At 48.3% G+C, this 11,902-nt stretch overlaps 1 protein-coding gene across 3 annotated transcripts in view; it reads left to right on the top strand.

Moving 5' to 3' along the window:
• The window catches only part of GNPDA1 (glucosamine-6-phosphate deaminase 1), an 11,868-nt gene extending 233 nt beyond the window's left edge, over positions 1-11,635 (top strand). The window contains exons 1-7 of one of the 3 annotated variants that reach the window (XM_077768842.1): positions 89-240; positions 885-1,014; positions 4,542-4,643; positions 6,260-6,442; positions 7,473-7,657; positions 9,334-9,508; positions 10,215-11,635. In XM_077768842.1, the coding sequence (XP_077624968.1) occupies positions 891-1,014; positions 4,542-4,643; positions 6,260-6,442; positions 7,473-7,657; positions 9,334-9,508; positions 10,215-10,315 (870 nt within the window). In that variant the 5' untranslated portion in view covers positions 89-240; positions 885-890 and the 3' untranslated portion in view covers positions 10,316-11,635. Of the gene's footprint in view, positions 1-88; positions 241-884; positions 1,015-4,541; positions 4,644-6,259; positions 6,443-7,472; positions 7,658-9,333; positions 9,509-10,214 lie in introns of those variants that run through there. The other 2 variants (XM_077768843.1, XM_077768841.1) reach the window with 2 other exon arrangements.
• The last annotated feature ends 267 nt before the right edge of the window (positions 11,636-11,902 follow it).

Genomic DNA, 11,902 nt, shown 5'->3' with positions numbered 1-11,902 from the left:
GGGTGGGCGCGGGCGGGGATCCGGGCGCTGCCCCGGCCTCCGGTCCCCTGGGGCCGGGGCCCCAGCGAGCTGCTGAGACCCGTTCCCCAAGCAGGGCCAGAGGGGCAATAGGATCGCCATCGGGATCGGAAAACCACTCCCGAATCCTTCGGGTGGCCGATCCGGACACATCCGTCTCCCACTCTGACAGCAGTGAGAGGGTAGCAGACGCCCTCCCTGCGGAGCTATTACATTTACTCGGTGTGCTGTGGGGGAAACTGAGGGTCCACAAAGGCAGGCAGGCTTGGGGGGGGGGCACCCTCTCCAGTACTGAAAGAGAACACACCTCTCCAGGCAAAACCCATGGGTCTCACCTGCTCTAGCGTCCCAGTAGGATACCACGACCCCTCTATTTATTGAGGAAGAGGCTGTGGGTACAAAATATTCAGCCGGTGGGGGTAGACAGGTCGGGAAAGGGGGGTGGGTCGAGCTATAAGGTAATTAATTGGCAACATATTGAACACTGTGGTTTACATGCATCCTCATTTAATATTCACCATCGTGGAATGTGTCAGGAAGGTACTATTGTCCCCACTTTCACGTCTGAGGAAACAGTCTCGGAGATCTTGAGTCCTTTGACCAAGGTCCTGCAGTTGGTAAATGGAGGAACGATTAGAACCCAGGTCTGTCTCAGAGCAGCGCCTCCTGGTGGGTGGTGGAGGCACTTGGCCCAGCCGATTAATTCCTCTGTGAGCTGAAAGTTGGGGGTCTTCCTCTTCCTGGCTCATACAGCCTGGGGAGAGGGTGTTGCTGGTTGAGAAGGGCTTCTTCACTGTCCCCAACTGCCTGCACCCCTTTCTCCCTGTCCCTTACCACTGATTCCTTTTGTCACCTCCCCCCTACAGGACAAGATGAAGCTCATCATCCTGGACCATTATTCTCAGGCCAGCGAGTGGGCAGCTAAGTACATCAGGAATCGCATCATCCAGTTTAACCCAGGGCCAGACAAATACTTCACCCTGGGACTTCCCACTGGTGCGTTGTGGGATAGAGAGGGTGCCGTGGATTGGAGGCAGGGGGAGAGAGTGAGCATCTGGGTTTTTAAGGTACCCGGTTCATGGGCCCATTAAGCCAAGGGACTTTGAAGGAGGACTCTGAGGTACTGGTGCTTTGAGTGAGTGAACAACCTCGCTTCCTGTACATGCAAAACAGAGGACACAGTTTCCTTTATGGTCTGGTTTAGTTGCTGCCTTCTCCTAAAGAGTTCTGGTGTAGAAGGGATCCTGGTTAGGCAGGAATAACCTGATTTTTAGGCTCCATTCTAAGTCTGCCCTGTCCACCAGAAGTCCTTAACAGAATTGAGTCCTAATGCCTTCGAGCATACAGTTCATCTAATGAATGAATTTCTGTGCATCTAAAGTGCTACTAGCTGAGCATTATCCTTGGGAGAATTGAGAACATAGTCCACTCAAAGCATTTTCTGTAAGGTTTAAACAAACACAGGACCTAAGTGAAAAACAGTTCCAGTTTCATTCATTCATTCATTTTTAATGTACATCCAAGTTAGTTAGCATATAGTGCAATAATGATTTCAGGAGAAGAATCCAGTGATTCATCCCCTACATATAGCGGCCAGCGCTGATTCCAACAAGTGTCCTCCTTAATGCCCCTGCCCATTTAACCCATCCCCACCCCCACAACCCCTCCAACCACCCTCAGTTTGTTCTCTATATTTAAGAGTCTCTTATGTTTTGTCCCCCTCCCTTTTTAAATATTATTTCTGCTTCCTTTCCCTTATGTTCATCTGTTTTGTATCTTAAATTTCACATTTGAGTGAAGTCATATGCTTGTTTCTCTTTAATTTCACTTAGCATAATACACTCTATAGTTCCATCCACATAGTTGCAAATGGCAAAATGTCGTTCTTTTTGATTGACGAGTAACACTCCATTGTATGTATATACCACTCCTTTATCCATTCATCAGTGATGCACATTTGGGCTCTTTCCATACTGTGGCTATCGTCGATAGCGTGTCTATGAACATTGGGGTACGTGTGCCCCTTCGAAACAGCACACCTGTGTCCTTTGGACAAATACCTAGTAGTGCAATTGCTGGGTCGTAAGGTAGTTCTATTTTCAATTTTTTGATGAGCCTCTATAACACTCCCAGTTTCGTATGGAAAAATCAGGATGTTGCCTTTAGGGGAGGATATTTTGACCCCAGCTCCATAAGGCAAACGTCCTGATTCTTTCTTTTAGAGTTTGGGTGGGTTTGCCCCTCATTGTGCCATCCACTAGAGCAGGGACCTTCAAATCTTTTCTGTAAATGGTCCCATTGTCAATATTTTGCACTTCACTGGCCGTATAGCCTCTGTTGCAACTACTTAGCTGCCCTTATAGCTCATAAGCAGCTGCGGACAATACATAGATGTATGTGCATGGCCATCCACCAATAAAGCTTTATTAGTGGACATTGAAGTTTGAATCTATGTACTTCTCATATGTCACATAGTAATATTCTTTTGATATTTAAACCCCATTCTTCACTGATGAGCTGCACAAAAACAGGGAGCAGCCTAGTTTTGGCATGTAGTGTGAAGCAGGCTGACCTCTGCACTAGAGGTTTGTGAGAGCAGTATCTGCATGTACCTGGAAAACCACCAACGTCTCAGGCCGTGTGGGGGCTGCACTAACATCCTGTTTTATAACTGGAGCTACTCTAGGTCAGAGTCTGTGCTGCTGAAATCTCTCCATAATTCCCCATCACCTGCATAATCAGATCCTGGATCCTCGGTGTGGCATTCAGGGCCTTCAGAGATCTGGCTCCTTCCTGTCCTACTTGAACCAGCATGGCATGGCCTTGTATGGGTTCCTTGGAACATGCCTTCTTTTAGGTGAAACACCTAAAAGGTAGAAACACCTTTAGTTGGTGGAAACCAAACAAACCAACTCTGGCTAACTCAGGTAAAAAAGGAATTTGTTGGCTAGATATTGGGGAGCTCACAGAAATGACGAGGAAGCTAGAAATTTGGGAAATGCACATGATGAATCTCAGGGGAAGGACAGAAAAGCTATGTGGCTCAGGCATGGCTGAGGGCATGTCACAGGGACAGACTGATTATGGGGGCAGGGAGGAAACTTGGATTCATTCAGCAGGTATTTATTGAATGCCTGCTGTATGCCAGGCTGTTCTAGGTGCTGGGGATACAACAACAAACAAAAATGAAATAAATTCCTGCCTTCCTAAAGCTGAAATTGTAGGAGAGAGATAAGTTCATTGACAAAATAGAGTATGTTAGATGGTGATGATTGAAGGAGAAAAATGAAGCAGGGAAAGGGCTTAGGGAGTGATGAGGCAGGGGTGGAGTTTGCAGTTATCAGATATGGTGGAGGGGAAGGTCCATCTGAGAAAGTGACGTTTGAGTAAAGGCCAGAAGAGGTGAGAGTTATGTGGATACCTGAAGGAAGAGCACTGCTGGCAAAGGGAACAGTATGTACAAGGGCGCTGAGGTGGCAGTGCCAGGAGCAGGATGAGTAAGGGTGAGAGAGGTAACCAGGGGCCAAGTTAGGTACGTATTTTGTGAGGATTATTACTCAGTGAAATGTGAAGCAGTAGTTTGTGAAAAGAGCCATATGATTTGGGTGGGACATTTCCCCCCATCTTCTTAGTTTAGAAAATTTCAAATATTCACAAAAGCTGAAAGAATAAAATAGTACCATTTTCCTAGGTTCACCAATTATTAACATTTGCCACATTGTCTTCTCTTCTGGCTCATGCTGTTTATACACACACACACGCACACGCACGCACACTTTTTTAAATCTTTCGGCATGTATCTCCTCAGAATAAGGACATTCTCTTATGTAACTACAGTACTGTTATCATACCTATTAAAAATCCTTCCATTATATCATCTGATATACAGACTGTAGTGACATTTCTTTCCAAACCATCCACATTTATTTTTTATAGTTTTCCCCCCAGTAAGCCTGTATCCAGACTTCATGCAAATTTAATTTTTTAATCTACAGGGGTCCTGCCTTTTTCATGTGCTTTATGACCTTGACTTTTTAATGACACTCAACTCGCAGGAGTTTGCTGCTCCTCAGGGAAGTCTTCCGTGAACCCACAGACTTACTCTGATCACAGCAGACATTCTTTCATGTCCCCTGTCCTAGACAGTGAGCTCTTTCAAAGTGGCTGCTGTGTCTCCTGCTCCTGTGTTCCCATCCCGTGGCCCTTTGCCTCACACAGTCTAGCTGCTCAGCAAACATTGCATCAGTAAGTACGGTGATATTCACTTCAGTCGGCAGTGTGCCGAGCACTGGGATTCAGCAGTGAACAGGACAGACACGGCCCTTCCCCTCCTTGAGCTTACAGTCCCGCAGAGAGGTAGGCATTCAGAAGCCCTTAGGATTGGAGCAGTGGGATAGGACTCCAGATCTGCCTTGTTCTCTCAGATCTGACAGGTTCTCCTGGCTGAGCGGCCCTGACTCATTCCTGGGCATCCTCAGGAGCTGGGAGCTGCAGGGGATTCATGGCTGTGGCCTCTCTTGCAGGGAGCACCCCAATTGGCTGCTACAAGAAGCTGATCGAGTACTATAAGAACGGAGACCTGTCCTTCAAATATGTGAAGACTTTCAACATGGATGAGTATGTGGGTGAGTCTGTCTCTTTCAAGGTCTTTCCTGATTCCAGGAGAGTCATACCCCTCCCCTTTTAGATCAGCCCAGGAGAGGAATAGGGAGGTCCCGGGGAACCAGGGATGTTTGGTGATAAGCTCGGTTAGCGATACCTGTTCTCTTCCAGGCCTTGGTGTTCTCAGCTGCACAGTGGTGCTATGAGAGCTGACCTCCTAGATGGTACGCATTAAGTGATCCCACAGATGTGGAGGCCTCTTATACAGAGCAAGCATTTTTTAAATGTGATTTATTTTGAGAGAGAGAGAGACAGCGTAAGCAGGGGAGGGGCAGAGAGAGACACACGGAATCTGAAGAGCCTCCAGGCTCTGAGCTGTCAGGACAGAGCCTGACGCGGGGTTCAGACTTGTGACCATGAGATCATGACCTGAGCTGAAGTCTGAAGCTTAACCGACTAAGCCACCCAGGTGCCCCTAGGGCAAGCATTTTAAATAAATATTAGAGCATCTCCTTCTCCTCTGCCTCTTCCCTAACTCCATGCCATTTCTTTCTGGAGCCAATGATTGCAAAGGGCATCGTGGCAGGGGTGTGTCGCTGGGTGTCTCTGTCAGGTCCTTCTCCCCAGTGTTCATCGTCCACTTCCCCTTCCTGGTGTCCCTTCCATGGCTGAAAAGCTACCCCTTGGTCTCCTGTCTCGTCCACCCCACCCCCCAGGTTGTCATTTTGTATGGCTTCTTTTTAAACTTTTTTTTTCAATTGTGATAAAATCCACATAAAATTTACCATCTCAACCATTTCTGTATGTACAGTTCAGCAGTGATTAGTCACACTGTTGTGCAGCCAATCTACAGAACTCTTTATCTTGCAAAACTGAAACTGTCTACCCATTCAACACCAATGACCCCTTTTCCACTTGCCCAACTCTAGCAACCACCATTTTACTCTTTCTGTGAGTCACACTACTCTAGGTACCTTATTTAAGTGGAATCATAGAGTAAATGTCTTTTTGTGACTGGCTTATTTCACTCAACAAAACATCCTCAAGGTCCACCCATGTTGTAGTATCAGAATCTCGTTCCTTTTTAAGGCTGATGTTATACATTCACAATGTTATTAAACATGTTAAACATTCACCTTAAACATGCTTTTTCTTCTTGGCTAAAAATCATTTTGGGAAGCCCGGAGATAATTCTGTCCAACCACCTGGCATTCAAGTTGGGGTTCAGGCTGAGCGGGGTATCACTGGGGGTGAATGGTGAGGTGGGAGGCACAGGGCAAGGGGCATGCTTGCTTCCTTTCCCGGATGGGCCACACTCTACCCCCAGGTTGCTAGGCCACCTCCAGAAGCCCAGAGCGGCCCTGGCCTCCAGCCTCCAGTAACTCCTTTGTGAAAAGGAGATCCGAATGAGGGGATCTCTCAGGCTCCTGGTGTGTAGCTACCCTGGCTCAGTCCTGTCGTCACAGCGGTGGTGGGTGGACACAGGGAGACCAGCTCAGCCTGTCCCAAGCATCTCGGGCTCAGAGGGGTGGTGCCCAAGGCTCCCTGATGGGTGTTCCCCTGAAGGAGCCTGTGGAGGTCTGGGGGTCTCCCGTCTGGCCCAGCCTGGACATGACTGAGTATAGCCAGGGCCCCACAGGCCTTCCTCGAGACCACCCGGAGAGTTACCACTCCTTCATGTGGAACAACTTCTTCAAGCACATTGACATCCACCCAGAAAACACCCACATTCTGGATGGGAATGCACCTGACCTGCAGGCTGAGTGTGACGCCTTTGAAGAGAAGATCGAAGCTGCGGGAGGCATCGAGCTGTTCGTGGGAGGTAAGTTTGACACTCTGCAGCATGGGTCCAGGGCAGGCCCGGGGTGGCGAGAACACGTGGGAAGGGGGACAGGCCCTGCCTGTCTCACTGCAGCTTCCTCACTGCACTGTAGAAGTAGGGATCATTTATTACCATGAGGCAGGGAGGACCTAGAGTCAGAGCCCTCACCTTAGCTGTGCTGCTCAGTAACTGTGTGATCTTGGACGTCTCCTTTTCCTGCACTTCAGTGCCTTGTTGGTAAAGTGAGACGTTTGGCTATGGACTCAGATTCTATTCCATTGCCTAAAGGTTTTGCATGGATCAGTTCACAGGACTTACCTAAACAGTTAAAAGCAAAGACTTCGTGTAGTTCCAGAAGATTGCACATTCAGCCCCTGCACACTGCTATAGCCATTTGAACACCAGAGAAATTTTGTGACTTCCCCAAGGTCAGCCAGAACAGTGGAAAGAAAGGAAGAATCTAGGGTGTCCCCGTCTCATTTTGAGGTTTGTTCCTACCCTGGGCTGCCCTCTTACATTTGTCTGTTCCCACCTCCGGATTTACCCATGGGGATGTTAAGTTGGGCTTTTCCTGCTCTAGATTTAACTCTTCTTTACTTCAAGATGGGAAGGAAGAGTATAATGTCCTGAGCATTCATGTTCTGAGATTTTATAAACTTTGCAACCACTGACCAGGCCAGTTTATATTTGCTGTGACTCTGTCTCAGCAGCAGGTCTCCTGACTACTGGGAAGGAGCGAGAAGTTACCCATCGATGATCTTGGAAAGCAGAAGCTAGTTGGAGTGCTGCTTACTTAGCTTTCTGAGGGTGGTAGCGAGGCGATGATGCCTGTGTGACCCTAAAACAGAAATGGCCAGGAGGTGGGGAGGGGTGAAAACCTTATGCTTAAGGTATACCTGCCTAGGGTGAATGGGAAGACAGAGAGAATTCAAGGATTTTTTCAGACCCCAGGTGGGGAAAGATAGATTGTCCATTCTTGAAATCTTGGATCCCTGGGACTGACAGGCCTGTTCTCGTTTCTCCTGCGCAGGCATCGGCCCCGATGGACACATTGCCTTCAATGAGCCAGGCTCCAGTCTGGTGTCCAGGACCCGCGTGAAGACTCTGGCCATGGACACCATCCTGGCCAATGCGAGGTTCTTCGATGGTGACCTCACCAAGGTGCCCACCATGGCCCTGACGGTGGGTGTGGGCACTCTCATGGATGCTAGAGAGGTAAGGGCACAAGAGGTCCATGGGCTTTCCTTGGGCGGGTTGGACTGGCCTTTTTATTATTAACTATACAGGTACCACCTGAATACACTGTTATTAAAAATGAAGACCTTACAAATAAGGCTAAAATCCTAACCAATCTCTTCACTGCTCCTCCTTCCTCTTTGGAGGCAGCCAGTGTTTGCAGTGTGAGGGGAACCCTTTTCAGCACCAACTACTTGCAAGAGGCTGCAGGCCCCCCGGCCTCTGCCTCCCTACTCCTTTAGGGCTTCTCCCTGGCAGAGAGGAGCCCAGGCCTACTGATGTCAGAGTATGAATCTGCACCTGCCCGGGTCCTGAGAGGGGCTGCTGGTTCCCTGCAGTTGCCGGTCACTATTTGAAGGGAGCTCCCGCTGCCACCCTAAGATAGTTGTGGTTCTAGGCCTGTGCTCGGGGATTCATAAATGTGGAGAAGTGTGATGTGAAAGTAAGGGTCTTAACTCAGTTCAGTGTGTCTTTCCCTAGAAAGGTGGGTATCATTTGAATTTCTGGTGGTTCCAATTTCTTTACTGTTTTTCACGAGAATTTAAAAAACCTGTTCTCTTCTTTCAGGAGTAGATTCAGTGGGAACCAGCCACATACATTTTAGCTTCAAGTTTCTTTGCCCAACAAACATCTATATTAGTGAAAAAGGCTCCCTGTTTCAAGTGAACTTTTATGAAATGAGCGATATTACCAGCTTTCTCTTGGGTAGCCTTGACTCAGTATGTAGGGAGGTCACCCTGCTGTTTTTGGCCTTGCAGCTTGTAAATCCTAGGGTTTCAGGGCCCTCCTGGTCATGTGAGGGTATTATGATCTGGGAAAGGACCTGGGTCTGGAAATCAGGAGTCCTGGGGTCCTGAACAAAGAGTTATATACTCTGTGCCTCTGTTTTCACATCTTTTAAGAGAAGAACAGTAAATCCTGTTCACAACTCCGTGATACAGTGGAATTACAATGAAGGGAGATCTAGAGAGCAGAGTTCTTTATAGTCACTTTCTAGCACTTACGTTCTTGATATTTTAACTATTGAGGGAAGGCTGTGCCTTTGTTTTATTTGAACAGAAAGCATCACCCTAAGTCCTATTAGTTGGTCTAATACTTGCAATTGAAAGTGACCAGATTAAGGGGCAGCTTTTCTGGGCTTCAACCTTAGGAGCCACACACATAAGAATTACCGTCACTTCCGTGGCCCTTTGTAGATGGGGCAGGTCAGGACCCCTCTTATGCAAACTGCGCTTGAGAAAACTCACCTAGACCAGGACCCCTTGGGACCCAGTGTCAGAACCGTTGGAATAAGGGGTTGTAGGCCTGTGTCCTGCGTGTCTATTCATAGCTGTCGTCACAGGAATCAGGGGGCACCATCACAGGGCGGTCTAGATCATGGCCCTTGGGTCAGAAATGACCTGGGACGAGGGACTTAATCCCCTAAAGCCCTTTTCCTCATAGAAGAAGGGGATAATGATGCCCCTGCCTCAGGTTATTTGTGGAATAAAGCCCAGACAGCAGGGAGCACAGCGCCATGCAGGCTAACTACTTAAAATAGTGTATTAAAAACAAGGGTTCTTACAGCTGGTTGGGGAGCCTGGGCCAGAATTCGGGTCTCTGTGCTCCGGTCCACTGCTCATTCTCCTCCCTCACTGGCTTGTCTCCCGGCCCAGGTGATGATCCTCATCACAGGTGCCCACAAGGCCTTTGCTCTGTACAAGGCTATTGAGGAGGGGGTGAGCCACATGTGGACCGTATCTGCCTTCCAGCAGCACCCCCGCACGGTGTTTGTGTGTGACGAGGACGCCACCCTTGAGCTCAAAGTGAAGACCGTCAAGTATTTCAAAGGTGAGGGGGGTCCAGGCCTGGGAGTTGGTGGCCAGAGTTTAGGGTGTGGCAGTTGTGATGACTGGATCTGGTTTTCGTGCTCTGGCACTTTCGTCGACAACTCTGATTTCAACAAGAATCAAGCCTTATGGTTTCAGAATATACAGTCAGTGGTCCTTCTATCCATAGCTGCAAGGGGCTATTTCTAGAAGCCTCTTTGTTCTGAGGAGGCAGACAGACAGCAGAATGAAAAGTTGTAATCCAAGGGCCATGTGGCAATCTCTTGGCAGCGATGTTGAGCCGCGGGCTGTTTGCAACTTCCCCGGTCTCCTGCAGGCCTTGCCGGCTAGGTGGGCCACTGAATTCTCAGGAGGATCCTTTTCTCTTCTGCTTTAAAAAGGACACACTGCTTTGAGGAAACTTTATGTGAAAAGCCTCATCTAGTAAACAGGCATATTAGGAATTTATTCTTTGGTTGAAAGATTAACCTTTGAATGGCCAACACCCCCCAAAGACTGGATTTAAAAGTCCCATGGATTCTAGCATTCGTTGGAAATAACAAGTCCTTTTCCTACTCTCGGGTTTTTGTCTTTTGGAGCCACAGAAAGATGATGAGGCTTCTTTCAGGAAGAGGACAAAATTTGAGAGCTCCTGGATGGTATTGTTCATAACTGTGGAACTTGGCTTCTACCTGCCTTAACTGCTTTTCGTCTTTAACTTTCTGCAGGCTTAATGCTTGTTCATAACAAGTTGGTGGACCCCTTGTACAGCATCAAAGAGAAAGAAACCGGGAACAACGAGTCTCCTGAGAAACCATATGGTGATTAGCCTGTGTGCACCCTAGCACCAAGGGCGTCCTCAGGACAGGCGGGACGGTTCTGGAGATTGCCTTTAGGGGGACACAATTGTGTTTCTTTCACCCAGTATGGTGACTCCATATGAACGGGGATGCTAATTGTTCTTGGCTCTGCAGCATGGAGCCTCTTTGTCAAAGTTTAGGAACAGGAAGAATGACTTGTTTTGTAACTAAATCAGGAAAAAACATCTCTGGAAAATGTACTCGATAATTTTTGATGTCTGCCCTACATAGATGAGGGCTTTTTAGCTTTGGTTCTCTGTCTGGCACTGTTCTCACATACAGCACACTCCCACCAGTAACTTCTGTCATTTGTACGCTGATTCTCAATGTGTGGGGGGTGGGAGGGGGAGGTTAGGGGTCAGTGCACACCAGCCAGAACCTCTCTGGAGAGGCTCTGAAAGCCCCTCATCTAGGGATCACTACTCCAGATGAAGGAACAAATTCTCAACCTTATGTTCAGTTCTAAGTGCCATGGAAAGAAAGAAAAAGTTTCCTTGCTTTCCCTTGTTTTCCTCTGCTCTCACAGTTGGCCTTTCCGTGAACTCAGAGGATTCCTTAGGGGAGGATCTGGGTGGTGAGGGCTAAAGAGAAGGCTTTTGCTGATAAACTCAGAGCCTCAAGGGGCAGAGCCACGTCACCCTCCCCTCCCTTGGGACCCTCGATCACAGAAGGAGGGCGGAAACCCTCTTCCCACCAAAGCCCTTGTTTTCGTCCCAAACTCTCCCTGGGGCGACAGATGCTGCCACCATGTCACTGTGTCCAGCTAAGGAGGCGAGGGCCAGGGCAAGCAGCTAAGTTCGGCCTAAGTTTAGTCACAACGCGAGTGACATGTTCTCCTGCTTCCCTGAGAGCTGAGTGCCAAGGCAACATACCAAATGCTTCTAAAGTCACCTAATAATAGCCTTTCCTCGCCTAAATACCCTGCCCTCCAACCCTCTCAGGCTCCTGTGGTGTGGTCATGTGTTCCCAGACCACCAGGAAACACAATCGTTTTGCCCCTTTATCCTTCACCCCTTGTTCACAAGATGAGTTCATTGCTCTGCCTTTTGACCCTCTTAAGCCTTCGTGGAGCGGATGCTGCCTTTTCCTCCCGATCTCTGTGCCTGTTTGAGGCTGCTGCTTCCTCTATTTCGGGGAAAGATCTTTCCGAGACTGGCTCCGGCCTCTCCTTAAGTGCTGTGTTTGGTCCTGGTGTTCTGTCCTTAGCTTTTATATGTGATCGTGCGGTCATTCTGTCTTGTTTACAATGTGATGATATTTTCTATTAAATCTGTTATTTTCCAATAAAATGTGTCTTTGTGGACTTGTGCCCCCAGAAGTCACAGGGTGGTCTGCGTTGGTATTTATGTATTTTGGTGAGCCAGGCTTCACATTCACTCCTGACAGCAGCCCCGCAGGAAGGTGCAATCAGAACAACTGTTCACTTCTTGGGTCACCAGGGGGAAAGTAAAGTCATTCATAAAAATGAAGCACCTGTGCAAAATGTCAGGCATGAACAGACGAGCAGTAAATGGTCGTGTTCTGGCTACGCCTGGGACAGCTTCTAAAAAGAATGA

This window comes from Crocuta crocuta, unplaced genomic scaffold, assembly GCF_008692635.1.
Source record: "Crocuta crocuta isolate KB4526 unplaced genomic scaffold, BGI_CrCroc_1.0 scaffold64, whole genome shotgun sequence".
NCBI classification, from domain to species: domain Eukaryota; kingdom Metazoa; phylum Chordata; class Mammalia; order Carnivora; family Hyaenidae; genus Crocuta; species Crocuta crocuta.
The sequence above is the reverse complement of the archived record's forward strand: the minus strand, read 5'-3'. Positions and strand labels throughout refer to the sequence as shown.